Below are 23,042 nucleotides of genomic sequence, written 5' to 3'. Positions count from 1 at the left end.
GCGTTTCGATTCGAATTCTCGTGCGCGCATGCGCGTACTGTCAGAGTTCACTGTCTTCGGAGGTTTGGCAACATCGCTATCATTTGCTTTTCCGCGTACGTTCTTCAGTGTGTCACCGAACGTTTCGGGAGACGGATCATTCGTTCGTTCGTTCGTGCCGGTTAAATACATTATGTGCATTTCGACGATTACGGTTATAAACTAAACCGTGGTATCGTGACTTTTCGTGTTTGGAGAATAATGTCGACTAAGAATGGGTAACTTTGCTACGGTGGTGAAATTCAGTGCCGCCCTCCTCTTCTGTCTTATGGATTCTGTTTGGTCCCAAGCTGAATTTCAAGGTATGACAATTATTTAATTAAATTCTTTTTTTCTTTTTTTAAATATAATATTTAATTGATTAGAATCGTTGTTAGATCTTATTTGTTTAAATACACATGTGCGTTTTGTTTAATTTTGTAAGTTTTCTCATACGTTTTCGTTATGATCGTTCACCAGGCGCAACAGCGTACTTTGATACACAATCGAATTAGTTCAGTTATAGATCCTTCATTTAAATCTATTTATTTAATTATTTATTCAATTGTAATATATAAAATAAAAAGAAAGGTAAAAAGAACAACAATTCTTTATTCATCGTAAATCGAACGTTTAATGTAATTTCAACTATTTCCGCGTTTACTCTTTAGAAATGACAAAATATATTTTACCTGTGAAATTCTTTGAGAGATACGGGTTTGAACCGATATCGAGTTTAACCTCTTTTTACCTGGTCAAATTCACCTGTATCGATTTCTATTATTATTATTATTATTATAAATATATTTTCTTTTTTTAGATTAATTCGATGTCCATTTTAAAAATAAAATCTTATTCGTTGCATATATCGAACCAAAAAAAAAAAAATCAATCATAGTTTACGTTTTACAAATCGATAAAACGTTGTTTATTCTTACGGATGTAATCTTCGAGTAATTTGTTCGATATTTGTTAACTTTATTTTTTTTTTTTTTTAAATAAACATACGTACATACATGCATATATATATATATATATATATCGAATAAAAGATACAGATTTGTTTGTAACATTTGCAAATATTTATATGGTCAACATTTGTGTATGTCAAATAGAAAGTTTAATTTTTCGTTCACGTTTCCACTCCCGTTCACATTGTTCGGTTTGAAGAAAATTTAATATGGCGTAAATAATCTGTTGAAATAGATCGATAATTAAGAAGTTACTATAAATAAATTAAGTGTTAAAAATAAGTAAAATTTTTAAGAAATTGTTTCATGTGTCCCATTTAGTTAGAAAATTGATAAAATTTTAGAAGTGGGATTTGAAAAAAGGACAAATTAAAATCGAGGATTAATCTTTTATAAATGGTATCGAAATTATGTGAATTTTGTGTTGTTTTTTGGGGTGTAATTTATTTTTAAAAACAAATATAAATTATCATATATATATATATATATATATATATATATATATATATATATATATATATATATAATTTTAGATATGTTTATTCTTAATTAAATTTCATAAGAATATTCGATCTTTCATCTATCTTGATCGAGAATTTTCTCATTCGTTTCTGGCAACTTTCAACGATCGCGATCGAACGTTCAACGACGCGGAACTAATGTTGAAAATTTACGGAATAATAAGAATTATAATAAATTATATTAATATTATTCGATTTATTTCCATAAGAATACAAATAAAAGTCATATATTTCTATAAGTAGGTTAATTTTTCGTATATATATATATATATATTGCAAGTTTTATTTATTGGCCAATATTTTTCAATATTTTTACAATTAATATTTCGAATGAGCAATATTCATATTTATAATAAAGTATCAGTATATGTAACATAAATGATTAGCAATAAAAAAAAAAAAAACTAACCTGTCAATATTTTGAAAGAAAATATTTGTAAATATTATAATTTATAATTATTAAAAAAAAAAAAAGAAAAAAAAATATTAACACATAATTATATCGATATTCATATTGAAATTTAATTAATTTATTTATTTTACACAAAATATTAACTTTTAATTAGTCAAAATACTAATTTAATTAAATTTCAATTGAAATTCTTTCTTTATTTAAGTAAACATAAGAAAATTCAAAGTTTGTTTTGGTTTGTATTTAACTTATCATAAGATTCGAATATATTAAATATAAAAATAATTGTGTAGGACGTAAATCTTTGAAAATTACGAACGTTGCATTTAGGTATTATACATATCTCACACATTTTAAAGAGTTCTTTAAAACTCGAAAAGGAATAGAGCAGCTTTCTTGGTGCTTCAAGAGACACTTGAACTCGTTCGTCCACCATAGTGCTTCACGTTTATTTTTCGCGGGACGAGGAGACAGACGCGAGTCACGTGATTAGTCGTTCAACTTTGCAGCGCGAACTTTCTCCGCTATGTTCGATTTTCTGTCTAAAAATAATAATCAATTATTCATAGTTTTTCAAGACATTTTTCCAAAGTTATTCAAATTATTTCTAGAAATAATATTCTACGATTTTTCACATTTATTAAATTTACTTGGCGAAATATTTAACACTAGATTTACCACCATTTTCAGTATACCTATTTCTACCACACTAGTCAAAATGATTGCTGTATAGGAAAAAAAAATACTTTTGCTGAGGCTTCCAGTCTTTATTTACTCTTAAAAAATAACAGAAAAATGTTTAACAATAATAATTTTCATAGATAAATGAATTTATAGATATTTTTAAAATAACAAAATGCCTAATTATTTACAGAAGTAGAAATTTTCAATTAAAATGGCCCGACCAGTCAAAATGACTGGTCTGGTATATCTAGTGTTAATATTATTCACACAGTATATTATTTTCTTTTATTTATAAAAATTAAGAGAGAAAAATATCGTTAATATTAAGTAAATAAATATAATAATATTTAAATGTATTACAATACAGTATATTACAAAGACAGTATAAAAACAGTACCACTTTATTATAATATCCTTTGCAATGGTAATTAAATATTTATTATTTTATTAACACGTATAAATATTAAAATATAAAAATATGCTAAAAAGACGTGTGTAGGTTGTAAAGTATTGAGCCTAGCATAGAATTAATTTTGAGCTTTAAAAAATAAGGTTTTTTTCAACCCACCTTCGTACAGTATATTAAATAACAAAACATATGTAATATTACTTGATATTATTACTAGGGGTGTCACAATCAGTCCGATACACACGTCTTTCGCAATAAAATAATATTGCGAATTATAAATTCAGATCTAAACTATCGTATCTTTCAAGTTGAATAAAACTGCACAAAGTGTGCAAAATTTGATTAAAATCAGTTAAGTAGTTTAGGAGTCCATTGCAGACAAACAACGTGACACAATTTATAGATATATTAAGAATTATATTTGTAATCATTAATAATTAAATATTACTATTAATACATCATCAAAACATATATAATTGTAATTCTCGTCGTCTAGACACAAAAAAAAAAGATAATCACGGAGCGTGTAATTTTGTTTTAAAGCAGAAATCGTAGTACTGTCGGTCACCAGGTAACCCATCCGTAAGTTTATCGTAGCAAAAGCTTGGTGCAGGTGCAGCACACCAGAAATCCTTTTGCCGTTTCTCGCACTCTCTTTTGCTTATACGGCCTTCTACATTCTCAACATAAAATACATAGAACTAACTCATACTATATAGTCGAGAGAACATGGAAAAGTGCAACGATCTTGTGATCACCTGGACAACAAGTCTAGATAAAACCTTTTCTCTTTCGTCGAACATTTTCAATCAGTCCAACTAATTGTAAGGGAAATCGTCTCTTTCTCTTTCTCTCTTGCTCTTTCTCTTTATATGCATTTCTTTTCATGTTAAAAGAATCGATTTCTTTCTCGAAAATGATCTTACAAAGTAACCCGCACGTCAATGGGATCTTAGGGGAAATTATAGTGAAAGTTAGAGACCAACGAGATGATGAAGATTAAATGAAATGAAATGAAATGAAATGAAATAAATAAATAAATAAATCGAAGATTTATCTGTACATTCATCAATTGTTTTCTAAAATTTATTTATTATTAACAATGATTGAAATTTATTTGTATACATATCTACTTATTTATCTTTATATTTATAGTTTCTAATAATAATAGAAATTATTCTGTTTGTTTAATTAACGAATAAAATTGTTGTGAAAGTAAGAAACTAACAAAGAAATCAAATTCAAAGATTTATCTTTTCTTTGGAATTTTATTATCATGACTGAACAAGTGATAAAAATGTTTCTTTTCATCATCATCATCATCATCATCATCATCATTATTACAAATAATGATATAAATTATTAATTTGACCTATTAATAATTCGTAATATTTGTTTCTTATTTTCTATTCATTTGATATTATATTCGTAGTGAATTATAATTTCGAAATATAAGGCCCAATTTCTCATAGTTACGTCTCGACCTGTATCTAACATATTTCTTTGTTTTTCCCTTTCAAAGCTAGACCTACTCCTTTCTTATTGTTTAGAAAGAATGACGCGACCGTGACAATTAGACCGATCTACCTGCTGGTTTCGTGATAGAAGTGAAAGGAGAAGAGAGAGAGAGAGAGAGAGAGAGAGAGAGAGAGAGAGAGAAACCGTTTTCATATCTTATGTTTAGGTTTGTGTCGATGTAAGTAGTGTGTGTTCTTGATGTTTCTTGTTTTTTTTTTTTTTATTTTTTTTTTTATGACGTTCGAATATTTAGAGAAACGAGAAAGGATTTCGAATGTAATTGTAAAAATTCCTTCTCTCTCTCTCACTCATACACACACACACATTTCTTTAAGCAATCCATTTTTTTCTTACCTTTATTTCTTATTTATTTTTTTTTTTCGTACAATTAAATTTAGAAACATTCAATTTGAAAAAAGAGTGTAAGAATTATTAATAAACTAGGAGTGTCCTATAATAATGCCTTATTAAATAAATAAGACTTATAAAAAAATTAGCAAACGCTAATGTTAAATTATTTGTAAATTAAATGAAGTAATTATGAATTATTTAATGTTATTAATTAATTATTATTTAACTTTTTTTTTCTATTAATTAATTTTATTAATATAATAATAATTAATGATTAATTATAATTACTAAATGAGGTATATTGTTTAATGTTGTTTATATTGTTTTATATTGTTTTATATTGTTTTTTTATATTGTTAATATTAATATCTAATATTATATTAGGGCATAATTAGAATTAAGTATATTGTCAAGGGGAACGAACATGTAGGGGGCGGGGCCTTCGGGGTAAACACCCTAAAGGGGTATACCCGAAAAATAAACTTCTTCTTCTATTAATTATAATTATTTTTATTAATTAAATTTTACATTATTTTTTATTCGTAATATATCAATAATTCGAATATATTCAAAAATTATTTTGTAATAATACATAGACGACTCATGTCAATGATAATTTTTTACAATTGACACATTTCAAATGACCTTCGTTATTATTAACGTTAATGTTTGTATTTCACATTTTCATATTAGGAAGATGTGGATCATAACAAAAAAAGAAAAACTACATGTGTGTATATGTGTGTGAGAAAGAGATAGAGTGCATACTAAAATATATATATATGTATATATATGTTTACTATTCGTCTTTTAAAAGATAGGTTCACGTATTATCTTTTTATCCTTCCGCCCTTCCTTTTTTCGTTCTTATCTCTTTTTCCTTCTTCCGTTAGGCTTTCGTGTGCAGATAGTTTCCAGCATAACGAAAACACGAAAAATACAACTCACCAGTGTACTATATTACCTACACACAAACACATAATTCATATATATTCAAATATATATCTAATGTAAGTATAACCCACATCCACTTACAATTAGATAAAAAATACCGACATGTTTGTACGCATATATAAGTTTTTGGTATCTTTAAGTAAATTTAAAAGAAATAAAATATTACTACAAAAAAAAAAAATAAATAAATAAATGTTTAGAAAATTTATCGAGTCAGACTTTTATTCGTTATAAAAAAAAAAAAAAATTACAAATAAAACGTTTTTACATTTGATATTAATATTTTACTTAGAATTATTTTTCTATTAAAAATAATCAACCGTTTTTCTTTTTTTTTTATTAACAAGTTCGACATATTTCGGATTAATTAGTTTTGTAGTGTTTTTTTTTTCTTTTTCGTATTTTTCGTAAAAATTGACAAAAATGTCTATTGAATTTAGAATCAACATTGATACAATAGATATTTGCTGTAATGAACTTTTATTAATGATATTTCTCTGAAATAAATGAATAACACACATTAACACGTTGACACCGGTGCCGATTTTCAGTGTCTGCGCTGTGGGGCGGCACTCGAATCTAAGATGCGCTTTATCTGGCGGCTCGTGATTTTTGCTTGTTCAAACCTGGACCAAGGTGGACCACCGGTGGTACGCGCCGCCCGATGGGATAGTCTAATGCGGGCCACCGGTGGTACGCGCCGGCGTGAACGTGTTAAACCGCAAATTTCTATAAAACCGTGATTTTTATAATAAAGCAAGAGCCATTGTGAACTCCAGACTTTCGTTATTTTATCAAAGCAGAAAATTGTTCTGTGCATGTCCCTTATACAGGTAAAAACGACCAATACCTTAAATTCGTTAAAGTATAAAGCTCAATTTTGTTATATTTTCTTTGGGATAACTTGCAAAATCTCGTCATCCATCGCCGAACTCATAAACTTTAATAAATTATAATTATACTTTATACGTTATAGTATAAAAGAGACCAGGTAGATTGCTTTACCGGTATCTGCATTGAGATTGGACCTAGCATGCAGTTTAGGGGTGTCTGGCATTCTACTAGGGGGTAGCAACTGTCATAAGTGTCCGGCAATGGATGACGAGAATATTTCAAAGTTTCATCTTTCATTAATTAATAACATTGCTGTTGGTTATTCAAGATTTCATTAAATAGTTTTGCATACAATAGGATTTCCTTTTTATTTTATGAAATAATATATTAACAAATTATTATTTTTTTTCTTTATATTCATTTGACTAGAACAATAATGACAATAATAATAATCATAATAATCATAATAATAATGATCATAATGATCATAATGGGAGCGTATCTATCCATCTCTTCCGTCTATACTATACTGTCCCAACGGAGTACTACGCACGTTTACGAACGAGTCATTGATAGTACGATAAGCGGCAGCATCCTGCAAGTGACGAGAGAAAGAGAGAGCATATGTGTATACGCAATGTGGTGTGTGCATATGCGTCTATGTGTGAGAGAGAGAGAGAAAACACACAAGGATGTAAGAGCATAACCGTCGCTTAGATGGAAAGATTGCTCAGAGCTTTTTTAATTAATGCGATCGTACGACTATTATCGGGGTCATTGTGTTCGTCCTAGAGAATAGAGTATATATATATATATATATATATATACGTGTGAGCGCACGCGCGCGCGCGCGCGCACACCTCATTCTCGCGGTTCGTTTCATTAAGCTTGGTGAAGATAAGAAGAGTAGAGAGAAAAACGTTTCAGGTTGGAAACGTTTTGCTGATTCTATTACACTACTACTACTACTACTACTACTACTACTACTACTACTACTGCTGCTACTACTATTAGCACTGCTATTATTATTGCTATTACTATTGCTATTACTATTACTACTGTGGCCATTTCTGTGGCCATCATCTCATATCGAGTTTCGCGTGGTTTTAATCCTTTTGAAGTACGTGTCATATAAATGTATGTAAGTTTATTTCTGCTCTGTGTCTGTCTCTGTGTGTGTATGTGTGTGTATGGAATCTCAGAGTGACGTTGTTAATTTTGACACAAAGCTTGCTACTTCGTCAGCATTAGTTTATTTTAAACTCGAGACACGTTTTACCTTACATTACAGATAATAATCCGTCATGTTTTTTTTTTTGTTCTGTGCTGCAAATTATTGAGTTATATTATATTGTATCATATTTTTGTACTGTTATTTAATTTTAATGATATAGTATTTGACGATTAATTTTTATCCAGAGCATCGAGTTAAGAATTTAATCGTCATTTATGAGATTGTATTTATAGCATGGATTATCATAATAATTTAAAAAAAAACATTTTCATCAGCATTATTTTATAATAATTGTGAAGCTTCGAATTATTTACTTTATTTGTTATTTATTTATGAAAATTATTGTCATTCAAATGTCGAATATATGCGGGGTATATTAATGAAATAAATTTTTATTTATATAATACATATTTATATAAATATTATTAATTGCAATTATATAATAATTAAACTTTGCATTAATTATAATATATAAATTGATTACTGTATATATTTCACTAGATCTATCTTTCATCTTGTTGGAATGAAATTTCACTTAATGTATGCGTTAATTAAATATTTTTAACAACATTTTCTTAACATTTAACAATAATTACTTCAGTGTGTTTCACATTGATTTGGGATGCAATTTCCCCCTAAGGCTTGATCAAATATTCTAATAAACATTCTTATTAATATTAACAAATAATTCAAATCTTTAACTCATAATCGTTTTAAAAATGATTATGAATAATTTAATATTAAATGAAAAATGAAAAATTCATCAGAAGATCAAAATATGATAATAATCTATCATCTCACTTTGAAGCCTCAAAAAATCCATCGCTGACGAGCATTTGGATGGAAGCATGCGAAGGGTGGTTGTTTCTGAGGGAAGTCCATCTCCCTTTCTCTCTTCTCTCTCTCTCTCTCTCTATGTGTCCATTTTTACGAACGAAATAAATTCACTGAAGCGTGAAGTACGCGAAACTCGTCGAGGGTGATTCGGTAATCGATGTCAACCCTTGCGTATGCAAAACCCTCTGCGATATGGTTAGTTCGCGAATTCGACCAATCAATGATCAACGTTCTGATGCACGTCATGTAGGAAACCTGAATTTCAACGAGATACGATCGAACGAACCTATTACTACTCTATGTCCATCTGTATAGGCTCGAATATTTTCACATTTTTCCAAATGATTTTATTTAACATTGTTGAGCGTTAATGGATCTAAGCAGCTATAGAACGCACTCTGAAATCAAACTTTATTTGTTAAACTATATTTTGGATATGGAGGGTAGTAGAGGTAAGGAGTAAAATCTCATATGAGAGAAAATTTGAAAAAGTGTCCAGCGTTTTCTGTCAATAACAGTTCTAAAACCTTCCAGAATGGCGCTGGTGAACTTAGAAGGTATGGTATGAATATAGCAATTGTAAACGAATTGAAGTATACCGAGTTATGTAATAATGTAATAAATATAACCTTAAAGAATTATTATGAAAAAACATGTAGCTACTAAAGTGATTGTCATTTCGTTAACTGTGAATATAGTACGTTTGTTGATTTTTTATCATTTAATTTGATGAAAAAGTATGTGAATAATAACAAAACAGTTATGGGTAAAATGTTGTCTTGTGAAATTAGTGTTCCTTTATTGATTTCTCAATCCTACTTTAATAATATTTAGCGTTTCCTTTAAAATTTAAACCCTCAAGCTACTGTGGCGCCACCCTAATTGAATGCATTTCGACGGACACTTTTCATATACAGAGATGTTACTCCTTAACTCTAACCTCCATAATTTTGTAGACACTTTTACATACAGCGATCGCGTGCTCCTTCTTATCTAAGCTCCGTGATACCGATTTTGCATTTACAAAAAGAAATAAAAAAAAAAAAAAAAAGGAAAGGAGAAAATTGTCAATGAATCAGCAACTCTCACGAGCACGGAAAAACATTCGCTTGCACTTAGGACCGCCTGCAAGGAGGCACTTTAATGGCACATCTGTTACATCCCCATTTTACTCATGAACATGATTTTCACTCAGTTCGTAATTTACATAGAAATCTTTTATACCTTACGTCGTCGTCGTCGTCGTCGTCGTCGTCGTCATTTCTATTCTTTACTCGGATTGACCTATTTTTTCCTGCTTTTTTTTCTTTCTTTTAGGAAAAATCTTTGTTCTTTTGAAAACCCCTTAAAATCCCTTGAAACGCAATAATTCTTTCTCGAAAGAAAAAATAAGAGAAATGTAAGTTCCCTCCATTTGAACGGATTAACCAGTGAAAACAATTAAGACTTGCTTTTAGACAAAGAGTAAAGTAGTTCTCTCGCGTTATACTCTTAGAAAAGTCTTTGGTGTTGAAAACTTCACAGTAAGGTTTTATCGATAAAAAAACAACTCAACCGAGGCAACTATCAAAAATACAAAAAAAAAAAAAAAACGAACGAAGAAGAAGAAGAAGAAAAGTGGCTTTTCATGAAGGGAAGAGAAAAATTCTATTGGAAGATTAATCCACGGTAGAGTTGTTACTACTCACTCGATCTATCAAATACTCGGTAACTCGATAATAAAATGGCTGAGAAAATAAATAATAAACTCTTATTTATATTTTTATATTGAATTAGGGGTGTCCTGTCACACGTTGCTTTGACTCAAAATCAGTCCGATACACACGTCTTTCGCAATAAAATAATATTGCGAATTATAAATTGAGATAGTATATCTCACATTAGGAGATAATATATTTTTAAATATTGATTTATAAAAATCATTCGTATTATTTACAATGAATCGTTACTTTATTATTGTTTAGAGTTTCTAATGGTAAGGATTAATTCGAAGTATAAGGAAGAATTAAATGATCAGATGTTCTGTCAATGTTCGTGATTTCTCGTTCCACTTGTTTGCATCAGAAACTAAACCTTCTGATCTTGGACAAACGGTATTATAAGTGAAGCGGAATTTCACATCAGTTCTTTTACCAACTGTCTCTAGTGAAAGAAAGAAAGAAAGAAAGATAGAAGAGAGATTTTTCTAAGAGAAATAAAATAATGAAAGAAAAAGAAAAACAACTGTATTTTCTTTCTCTTTTTTCTTTCTTTCTTTCTTTTTCTTTATAGTTATCTACCGTGCTACTACTACTCTCTTTGATTTTCTGATGTACCGTTTTCTTCTACGAATTTAAATCCTTCTCTCTCTCTCTCTCTCTCTCTCTCTCTTTCTTTCTTTCCCTTTTTTCTCTTTCTTGTTGTGCTTAACTAACTTGTATCTATCTCAACGTACAACCTGTAATTTCTTCTTATACTCGACCTAGCAATCCTACTTTTTTTTTATCTCCTTCACCTCCCCCATCCGCCATTCCTCCTTTAGCCAATAGTTTAGAACGATTCCTTTTGAAGAACACGATCTAGCAAACCAAAGAAAGATACTACAAGATTTTCCATCGTTTCATTTCTAAATCTACCATGGATTAAGTTAACTAACTGGTAAAAAGGATACTTTGGGTATTCAAAATACTCTGCCTATTCAATTACTACCTTGAAATATAGAATATTGTATGAGTTATATTCAATTCATAGAATATTTGGTTATTGACAATGAGAAAAATAATCAGGCAAATAAAAAATCTAAAATTCTAAAAAACAAATCATATTTATATTGCACAATTAATATTCATTTTTATTAATGACTTTTAACAGCTGACAATATTTTTAATTTGAATTACAGTAAATGAGTGTACCGTACTCTGATAAATAAGATTTCAAATGATGTCTCGCATCTTCTTCTGTTTTTGGCAAATCCCAAATACGCATTTTCGTAGCATTAAAAAATGACGAAACTCTGACGAAACCCTGACAAAATCCTGACAAAATCCTGACGGTTGTTATGTGCAAACAACAAGGTTGTTGTGTGCGAACAACAAGATTGCTCGTTATTGGCGCATTAGCGGAATTTTTTTGGTATTTCCACGCTGCGGTGGCGTTAATACGTAAGTACCAATAATATAATAAATATAATCAGGACCAAATTATCGACATTACAATAACCCTATGGTAAAATTTATTTCTTTTATTATAATAATGTTTAATCTTAATATATATATATATAAATTATGTGTCACGTTGTTTGTCCGCAATGAACTCATAAACTACTGAACCGATTTTAATAAAAAATGTTCACACTGTATGCAGTTTCATCCAACTTGAAAGATACGATAGTTTATAATATATATTATTAAATATAATTTATATGTTTATATATATTTTGGCAATTTATAATATATATATTATATTATATATTATGTAGAAGAAGAAGAAGAAAAAGAAGTTTATTTTTCAGGTATACCCCTTTAGGGTGTTTACCCCGAAGGCCCCCCCCTACAATTTATATATTATGTAATATAATATTATAAATATATTATATATTATTATTTATTTATTTTTTATTAATTATTTATATTTATACTAATATAATATTACTATATAAATAATAGTAGAATACTATATATAAAATACAATAGTTATGTATAAGTGTGTTAGCAATAGGTTTTTAGAGAAGGATCAAATAAGAAAAGATTAAGATCATTGAATTCGATACTCAGGTTCGTATAATTGGCCGATTATAGTACACGTCTTTTTCAATGGCAACAACCACTGTTACGCTACCATAATCAAATTAACGAAGGAGCAAGATCACTGCCAGTTTAAACACGAGACCAAGAGACGAGTGGACACTTGACGAAAATTTCGTTCACATTCAAAACAAGAAACACACTTCATACTTCAGTTAAAACGATAGAAACAAAAATATACAATTAAATACACATGTATTGAATAGTTTTCAATATTTTGTGCTATTACAGTACCTTTAGCTTTTAAAGCAATACGTTTGACGTATTTATACGTCCTGTCCGGTTTAACAGATTAACTATTGATAATCAACTTAGAAATTTTCTTATTCACATCGTTATTTTGTTATCTATTATATTGTAAAATGGAAATTAACTGTTGAGAAGATGGAAAGAAAAAATTCATCTTGAAATAATCTTAAATTAGATTAAACAAAAACAAAAAACATTGCTTACGTTATCTTAATGTCCTCTCACACAAAAGTTTTCTTTTCTCAAAGTTCAAATTCAACAGATAAGAAGAGTTTAATTATAGTTGTAATTGTTCTTCTTTTCTTCTCTTATTAACCAATAAAAAGTACTTTTCAACATGAATAAAAAGATATATTAGGTCGAGTCATAAGTAACTACTTCCGATGCGGGGTTATGTAAAATCTATTTTGTCGTATTTACCTATTATAAGTCACCGAAACAAACCGATTTTCGATATCACTACATAGATGAGGATTCAGTTTAGTCTTCTGTCAAATTTTTGTATGTAATCAATGTTACATTTAACCGTTTTTCTTAACCACTGAAATGGAACTGTAAAAAGTGCATATTCGACATGTAACGCTTTAAGAATTGAAACAAGACAATAGCACTAAAATGGCAGCTGAACAAATATGCAGCGTATACAGTGCAGGACTGATAACTGATAGGACAGTTCAGAAATTGGTTTGTAAAATTCCGTTCTGAAGATACAACCTTAAAAGACGAACCACCGAGTGCAGGACGTCTATCCAACTTTGATGAACCTTTTCAAGGTAATATTGGAGCAAAATCTAATATAAGTACGTTGAACAATTGCAAAGATTGCAAAAAAAAAAACAACATGAAATGTGTCTTGCACTTATCAGTCGTAGAAACGCCATTCTTTGTCTCATAAAAAATGGAAGTTATTTTATGACTCGACCTAATAATATTTTCGTCTACTAGTGAAAAATTGTCGATACACCTAAAAAAAAAGTTCGAAGCTATCTCTCGATTTTCTATGAACATGCTGAAGCACGAGACACGGTAGTAGTAGCATAGAGAACGGGAAGGAATATCGATTTACACGTTTCCGGGCCGCACATGTAGTCTGGGAAAATACAACGATCGAGTATCCGAGATGAATTTATCGATATATATTACGTACATGTACCGTTCGATGTAGAACGATCTTCGTGTCTCTTGTTAAATATGAATTTGATATGTGTATATGTTTTTAACTAACCTAAATTATTTTTCTGTTTTTTTTTTTTTTTTTTTTTTCAAGTGAAAACTTCTTTAGAATCAGGGTGATTTGAATAGTCGTGAAACGGAAGAACGTGGTGAATCCGATGAAACAAAAATAATTAATTAATTAATAAAATTCTATATATAATTTAATTCAATATATAAAAATTCAGTGTCACAATATGTTTGTCCACTAATAATTCCAAAACTACTCAACTCAACTTAATGAAATTAATTTTATTTCACGTGATTTTTTCCAACTTAGCACATAGCACAATTTTTAGAGGTTATCTAGGTTCTGTAAGGTTCTTACAATAGATGGCACTGTACTACAATTCAATTATTTCAAAGCTTGGTTTTCTTTGAAGGTTTCACTTCTACCGTGTGTGATCTGCAAACATCTGTTTTCATTTTTTTTTTTAATTTGCAACATAAGTATACTAATTGACATAATTTTTTTCAAGTTTTTTTTTTTTTTCATTTCCTGTATTTAATACATCAAATTTCGCTTCTCATGAAAACTTATATATGAGCTAATCATTATGAGTGGTCTAATGTAAGTGGTCATATGTTAAGTGGTCTAAGTAATTAGGGATATTAGAAAAGTCGCGTGTATTTTATTTTACAAGCTATTTAAAACAATTTTATATAATTACACGAAACAATTATTTCTTTTATTTTTTTATAATAGATAATGTATATATAATTATTCTTATTATTTGTCGTATTATATTTGTTTAATAAATTATACAAACTTACATTTGTATATGTAACGTATTTACTCTAGTAGCACGAAACATAGAAAAATATTCAATACATGTGTATTTAATAATTTAAAAAGACATTGAATCTCTTTTTAATATTATCCAGTTAAATGCGTTCGACGTGTATGCACGTCGTATGCTTGTTTTTAATTCCACAGCCCTGTGATGATCTTTTGAAATTAAATTTCACAATCAACTGGGTTAAATACACATGTATTCAATATTATTCAATATTTTGTGCTACTAAAGTATTATTTTGTCAAATAATCTTTATGCTCATATTATTTTCTATTGATTTATAAATAATTTTAGAAATATTTCAAAAAAAAAAAACAAAAACAAAAAAACTCATACGCATGCTTAGACAAAATAAATTGAAAATGAAAAACACTGTTTAGATTTATCTACTCATTTGCATATTCTATCTCTTTTTATATTTGACGATATCATCATCTAACATAAACTGGCCTATCTCTTCAAAATTCATATTTCCTGTTCCGACTTCCCGCTATCCTGAAAATATCACAAAACAAGCAATTGTGAAGCATCGTCCACTGCTTCAAAGAGCAATAAAGAGATAGTAGATACAAAGTTATCATTTTTAATTGTAACAGTTCAAAGTTACAATTCTTAATAAAATACTCATTATCATCTTAGCTTTGTCCTTTCCTCTTTTCATCTCTTAATTGAAATCATATATAAAAAATCTTCAAACAGCAAAAAAAATGAAATTTCTTTTTGTAACAACCCAATAGTATATTTTAACCCTTTCAATACAGCAAAAAATCATCAGTCCGTGTACGTCCTATTACAAAGATCAGTTCATATCTTCTCCAAACGATTATTAGATAAAATAACTTTTATATCTAAAAGATTGAAGGACTTTGAAACGCATAAATGTCTCAAAAACAATGCATCATCAATAACAGTGATCTCACAATTGAGTTTTGAATTGAGTTTTGAAACATTTTCCAGAACTGGGACAGCATATGATGTCCCAGCCGGTGCTGGGTAAAGGGTTAAATAAACAAAAAAGATATCTGAATCGATGTATTATCATATAAACAAATGAAAATTATAGAAAGTTAACATTTTCCAAGAAAAGATAAATATCTCCAATTGGAATGTAAATACAAGTTGTATTCAATAGCTTATAGATCAGAATGACTTCATTTCTGTCATCCTCGTAATCATCAGTCCAAGTTTATTAACTCGTCGTTATTTTAACGTGGTGCCGTAAGCGTCTAAATATTCTCAGGGTATGGTTCGTGGTTTGTTGTTTGTAGCGTTTCTTTGTCCTTCTCTCCTTTGAGCTCCTGGTCTTTCTTTCTCTCTCTCTCTCTTTCTCCATGTATTTCTCAGGATGCTGAAGAAGGAAAGAAGGAACCAGAGAGTGCTTGTGAGGTAAGGGCCAAGCTAGAAGATATGGCTCTGGGGTTAACACACAGACTCACCGACATTAACTAACTTAAGTTACGTAACGACTGGTTTTCTCAAGCTACGAATACCGATGCATGAGAGAGACCCTCTTCTCTCTCTCTCTCTCTTTCTAACTCTCTCTTTCTTCTTTATTTCTTTCTTTCTTCGTTTTGCAGCATAGTCGTACATATATATATATATATATATATATATGTGTTTATGTATAAGACCCGTCACACGTCTCTCCACTCGTCCATGTCTTTCTTCTTTAAACAGGCCTCCCGAGTGGAGGAGTGTAAATCGTAATGTACAGTTACTCGTTCACTTCTACAAACTCTCATCTATTATTTCACTATATTTATTTCTTTTTTTATTTTTTTTTTATTTCTTTAACTTTTCTTTACTTTCGTATTTATGATGAACAACAAATACTTGCTCAATGCGTTCACACGTTGTCCTTCGATGTTACAAACTAATTGATTTACAGTAGGTATATTTAGTATTAGATTTTCAATCATACTTTACTATGTTTACTAATATAAGTTTTAATGTGTTCAGTGTGTTTACTTGGATTATTAATAAATGTCATTTTATGCGTGTAATGTTGCGTCATTGTCGCAAGCTTTAATATTGGTTTATTTCATTGAAAAAGTTTAAGGATATGTTTGACATTTAGCATGTATTTTTTAATAAGAATTTTATTAAAAAAATAAATTATTTATTACTTAACATATCTTTAAGGATGACAGTGTCACTCAAATAGTTTAATAATTAAATTTTTTTTAAATATTATACAGTGTACACATGCATCAAAGTAAATGTTATGTTATTGTCAAGTTTTAATATTGACTGGATGATTTATTAACAAATTATTGAGTAACATTGGAATCTCTAGTATGTATTTTGTATGTAATATAAATAAAAATCTTGAAATTAGTAATAAAAAAAAATAGATGTGTGCAAATCACACACGGTAGAAGTGAAACCTTCAAAGAAAACCAAGCTTCGAAATAATTGAATTGTAGTACAGTGCCATCTATTGTAAGAACCTTACAGAGCCTAGATAACCTCTAAAAATTGTGCTATGTGCTAAGTTGGAAAAAATCACGTGAAATAAAAATTAATTTCATTAAGTTGAATTGAGTAGTTTTGAAATTATTAGTGGACAAACATATTGTTACACTGAATTTTTACATATAGAATTTTATTAATTAATTAATTATTTTTGTTTCATCGGTTTCACGTTCTTCCGTTTCACGATATTCAAATCTACCCCGATTCTAAAGAAGTTTTCACTTAAAAAAAAAAAAAAAAAAAAAAAAAAAAGACAAGAAAACAACAAAGAAATAAAATGTTATATTTATGGTTGAAGAGGACGAATTTTGTCACGTACTAAAACGTGACTGATCAAGCATGACTCATAATTCAAAATGATTGTATGCAGTTCTGGATAAAATTGGCTTGTGGCATCGTAGAAAACGTAACGATCTTTAAAACACAATGCTATCGTTTACGAAGAAATCCTACTTTGGATTCCCGCTTTGAGTTGTAAACCACGAACAGGACTTCCGTTCAATGCGAAAGAGGAAACGGAACGAAGTGAACTCATCGTTCGTTTGCTTGTATGTTCACTCGTTCGTTCGTTCGTTCGTTCGTTCGTACGTAAGCTTGTTCACTCGTTTGCTGGCTCGATTATCGTCCATGTCGTTCTAGATAGTTAAATCGAACGTGGGTAACATGGAAACCGAGTGCTCTCGTGACTCTCTTTGTTGTTTTCCTACTTTTTTTTTGTCTTGTTGTGCACTTGAACTATCTTGTAAGTTAATGTCGCATTTAATTAATTTATTACTGATAAGTAGGTTTCTTTTATTTTTATTTTTGAAGTGAGAACTTCTTTAGAATCAGGATGATTTGAAAATCGTGAAACGGAAGAACGTGAAATCTATGAAACAAAAATAATTAATTAAATAATAAAATTCAATATGTAAAAATTCAGTGTAACAATATGTTTGTCCACTAATAATTCCAAAAATACTCAACTTATTTTAATGAAATTTATTTTATTTCACGTGATTTTTTTCAACTTAGCACATAGCACAATTTTTAAAGGTTATCTAGGTTCTATAAGGTTCTTTCAATAGATGGCGCTGTATTACAATTCAATTATTTCGAAGCTTGGTTTTCTTTAAAGGTTTCACTTCTACCGTGTGTGATCTGCACACATCTGTTTTATTATTTCAATATACTTTATTTTTGAAATAGCAACAATTTCAATACGAATTATTAATTTTGCTATATATTTTCTATTAAATATAACTATTGTTGTAATTATAAAAAAAAAATAATTATTACTATAGCAATTACATCAAATAATACATTAAATTTACAAATACAAAAGGTTGTATTAATAATATGATCAAATTTTCTTACCATAATTTATACTAATTGTAAATACTATTATTACAATTGTTTAAACAATATTATATAATGATACTTTTTAAATAATAATAGTAATAATAATGAAATGAAATCTAAATAAATAGTAATGATCATTCGTACGAGTTAGATACGAAATACGAGGTTAGGATAAATATTATGAAACATGCTTCGTTACATGACAGGGTTAGTTAATGAAGGTGTTAACGATAATACTTGCCAGTAGACGTTTCACAGTCTTCCGTCCTGAAACACATCTGTCAGCCATCCCTGTCCAACTCTACCAATTGTGCTCGTTAATCTCACGTCTCTTGCTCGGTTTTCTCTACTTTGCGTTAATTGAACATCGCTTATAACGAATTTTAAGCTCATCTTTAGTCTTAAGCATTCATGTGTGCATGAAGTGTCCTACGATTTTAAACCTTTGATTGATCGCTACTTTTTTTCTTTTTTTTATAAAATTCTCAATCGCTGATGGTGCAACTTTAAATGTAATCGCTGATAACGATGACGATGAAACTCACACTTATTGGTTTTAAATTTTACTAGTACAACCCTCGTGACACACGTACAGTTGAGCCCGTTTTTGTGCGGTGGATAGGGACCAAATAAAAAAAGTCAAACTTAGAAAATACATCAATGATTTACGAAATAAAGGACCGCACAAAAATCAGGCTCTACTGTATTTTAATTTAAAAAGATCAATTTTGTTTTCATTTTACGCAAAAGAGGAAAAGGAAACATTATATGTACGTGTATACGCTTCCTCGATGTTGAAAGTGTTTAGATCGCAAACTCACGCGATTAGTGCACTCGATATTACGTTCGAATTAACGAAAGTCGAAATTCTACCATGCGTTACTATCTTAGAAAGCGTCGTTATAATTATCTCGAAGTTTTATTTTTTTTTTCTTCTTTTTCTATCAAATATTAAGAAGCCTTTTTTTAAAACACGCTCGACTAGAAGTTTCGAAAATTAGTCGTAACATATTTACATAACTTATTTTAATAATTTTATTAACCGTAATAATTTTCTATAAATTTCTTTTTTTTTTTTTATTTCTTTGTTTACATAACTTATTGAAATAATATAATAATATTATTTAATAAATTATTTAATAATTAAATAGATTATTATAATTTATTATTATAATTTATTATATTAATAATATAATAATATATAGTAATATTATTTAATAAATTACTAAATTATTATTATATTAATTAAATAAATTTATTAATAATTTAATAAATATTTAATTTAATATAATAATTTATCAATATAATATAATTGAAATTTAAAATTAATATTGGAATCTTTAACACTTGAATACGCTATCTGGTGGCTAAATTCAAAATTAAAGTAGATAGGTCGAATTGCTACGCCACCACACCCCTGCCAGAAATCCCCCTGACGAAATACGAAAAATAGATTCTACATATTTGTTTCTTTTTAAATTTATTATTAAAAGATACCTTAAGAAATGAATTGGTTTTTTTTTTTTTTGTATACTTTTGAATTAGATAAGATTGAATAATGAAACATACAAATTTACATGAAAATATACATATCGATCAGAAAAGCCGGAACACGAATGTATATATGAGTGTTTAATAAATTAAAAAAAAAAAACACACACGATGCTTTCTAATTCGTTCAATGTAGGTGCGCCTTTTCCTTGACAATATCTCCTTGGCACGTTTCTCTAACGATATTTTACATGCATATAAGAAAGCTACCATACCTCTTAGAGATATTATGGTTCATTTTCATTATAAGAGAAGAGGGAGAAGTTAGAATGAACGATTACGGATAATATTTACTAATTAACAAACAAGAAAAACATACAATCCCGTTTTCTATTTATCATCAAGTAGAATCAGTAGTTTTCAGATTAATTAATATAAAAATAAAAGAAAAATAAAACAAGTGGAATATTATTCAACGTGGAATGATGGACATCTGGAACACTCTGTTTACTAGACCCAGATCTGTGTTGGCTCTTTAACGTGATTTAGAAAACAATTATCTAATTAAAATACAGCTCCCCTTCATCCCTGTATCCCACCAACCTCTGACGGTACAATTATGTTGCTCTAATTGTTTGATATTAGCGAAAATGTAAGTATTTTATAATGAATGAAATAATGAGAAATGATGAATTATTTTCTTCGTAATGATTATCATAATTTGATTGAATTTTATTATCATTTACGAAATCGTCCTAAAGATATTTAGATATTTTAAAATAATATTAAAAATCAATTACTGTCTTTTTACACTGTATTGTTTTTTACTGTCACAATCAGTCCGATACACACGTCTTTAAGTCAACGAATTACGTTATACCGTCATCTGTTAGAATCTTATCGAACTAACAGAGATAATCATGACTCTTTGTTAATAAACAAATAATTCGCGATTAATAAAATAATATTGCGAATTATAAATTGAAATATAAACTATCCTATCTTTCAAGTTGAATGAAACTGCAGACAGTGTGGAAAATTTGATTAAAATCGGTTCAGTAGTTTAGGAGTCCATTGCGGACAAACATTGTAACACGTAATTTATATATATTAAGAAGATATTTTCACAAGTTTGTTGAGATGACCATCGGACGATTTGTAATTCCGGTTATCTATTGACCTTTTGATATAACATTCTACAAAGAAAGAGAGAGATAGAGAACAATAAATAAACGAGAATACTTCAAAACTGAAATATGTTGCAATCAATCGTGTGAGAGTAAAAGAAAGGAGATAGATAAGGGGTAGAAAAAAAAAAGAAATAAAAGCAACCCTTGACCGTTCTTCTCGTGCGTCATTAAATTTCTCTAGAACAATGAAATTAATCAAGTTAGTTTGTAATTTTCCATTAATTGATATAGAGATTTAAAGAATCTTCTTTTTTTTGTTTTTTTGTTGTTTTTTTTTAATTTAATGATAACGAAATTGTAAATATTTGTGTGATGAGTTTTTTTTTTTTTTAAATTAAGATACTTAAATATCTCGAATAAAATAAAAATTGTATTTTTGATTTTGTATAAATTTGATGAATAATTTTACAAATTTATAAATTTATAAAAAATTACAGATAAAAATTGTATTTCAGATTTTGTATAAATTTTCAATATGACACATCACAAGTTTAACTGTACCTCTTCTTATAAGGAAACCACAATAATATACAGTGGTATAACTGTATTTTATTTTAAACGATAGAACAACAATATTTATTACAAATTTTACTTTTTTTTGTTTTTTTCAATTCGTTGTTTTCAAGATATATAATTACGTGTTTATATATGTATATAAAATTTATTTAGCGTACATTGACTGTGAATGGTATCGTTGAAAAAAATTTGATGAACTTACAAAAAAAAGAAACAAGATATTTTTTCCTTTTCGAAAATGTTTCTTTCAAACCCTTTCATTCTTTCTTTCATTCTTTCTTTCTTTCTTTCTTTCTTTCTTTCTCTGTCTCTTGGTAGTTAACTCGTAAAACCTGCAAACTTCGTTTATTCTCCTGCATTGAATTTATGCACTTGTCCGTTACGCCACACGCCGCTCGTGTGCCACACACGTTTTCGTGAAATATCGTCTGGCTTGCACACTATGGAGACATATGGCGTGTTAGCGTGTATACTCCATTATACCATGCAATAGAATCTTTACTTTAGTTTCAAATCAAATTTAAATTTAACTATTCAAATCATTATATCACATTAAATTGTTATTTATTTGTAATTCTTGTTCTGAGAAACCAACTTTGAAATATTCAACTTTATAATGAAATTCATGATTTCTAAAAACGAGTCATATCATTTATACAATATAAATCATTTTATTTATCTTACTTCATCTTATCTAAATAATAAACTATATACTATACTATACTATAATCTTATTCGTATAAAAAAGAAAATAAATAAATAAATAATCAACAGCGTCTATAATTAAATAATTAAATGTACATATACATATAGAAATTTTAAATCTTTAATGATTTCATTATTTATCTATTATGACAAGATTAACCGTGTTATTTTTATGAACTACTTGACATATCTGAGAATTAAAACGTAGGAAGTTTATATTATCGAAAGTTACAAGAGCATGCTTGAGACAAGGCATAGCTAGTAACACGTGCATGCATACACAAACACACACACACACAGACACATCTCCGGATATATGCATATATACATATACAGACAATTTCTAAACGTGTAAGTATATCTTCTACCATATGTATAGGATCTAAGAAAAATAATAAGAGGAAGGAGAGAAGCCCAACAGGAAAGAACGATGCAGCTTACTAGATAATATATATATTTCTAGTAAGAGCTTCCGTAGATCGTTCTTTCAGCTAGCAGAATATCATCGCGTTATCCCTGACCTTTGATCGACTAATTAACC

General features: G+C 28.7%; 1 protein-coding gene across 1 annotated transcript in view; it reads left to right on the top strand.

Moving 5' to 3' along the window:
* The first annotated feature begins 97 nt into the window (after positions 1 to 97).
* The window catches only part of T48 (FU domain-containing protein T48), a 28,531-nt gene continuing 5,586 nt past the window's right edge, over positions 98 to 23,042 (top strand). The window contains exon 1 of the mRNA XM_015317406.2: positions 98 to 341. Within this exon, the coding sequence (XP_015172892.1) occupies positions 254 to 341 (88 nt within the window). The 5' untranslated portion in view covers positions 98 to 253. The remainder of the gene's footprint in view (positions 342 to 23,042) is intronic.

Source organism: Polistes dominula, unplaced genomic scaffold (genome assembly GCF_049000335.1).
Source record: "Polistes dominula isolate Pdom_NZ unplaced genomic scaffold, Pdom_raw_medaka contig_33, whole genome shotgun sequence".
NCBI lineage: Eukaryota > Metazoa > Arthropoda > Insecta > Hymenoptera > Vespidae > Polistes > Polistes dominula.
Note: the sequence above shows the minus strand (reverse complement) of the source record. Positions and strands in the feature narration are given on the sequence as shown.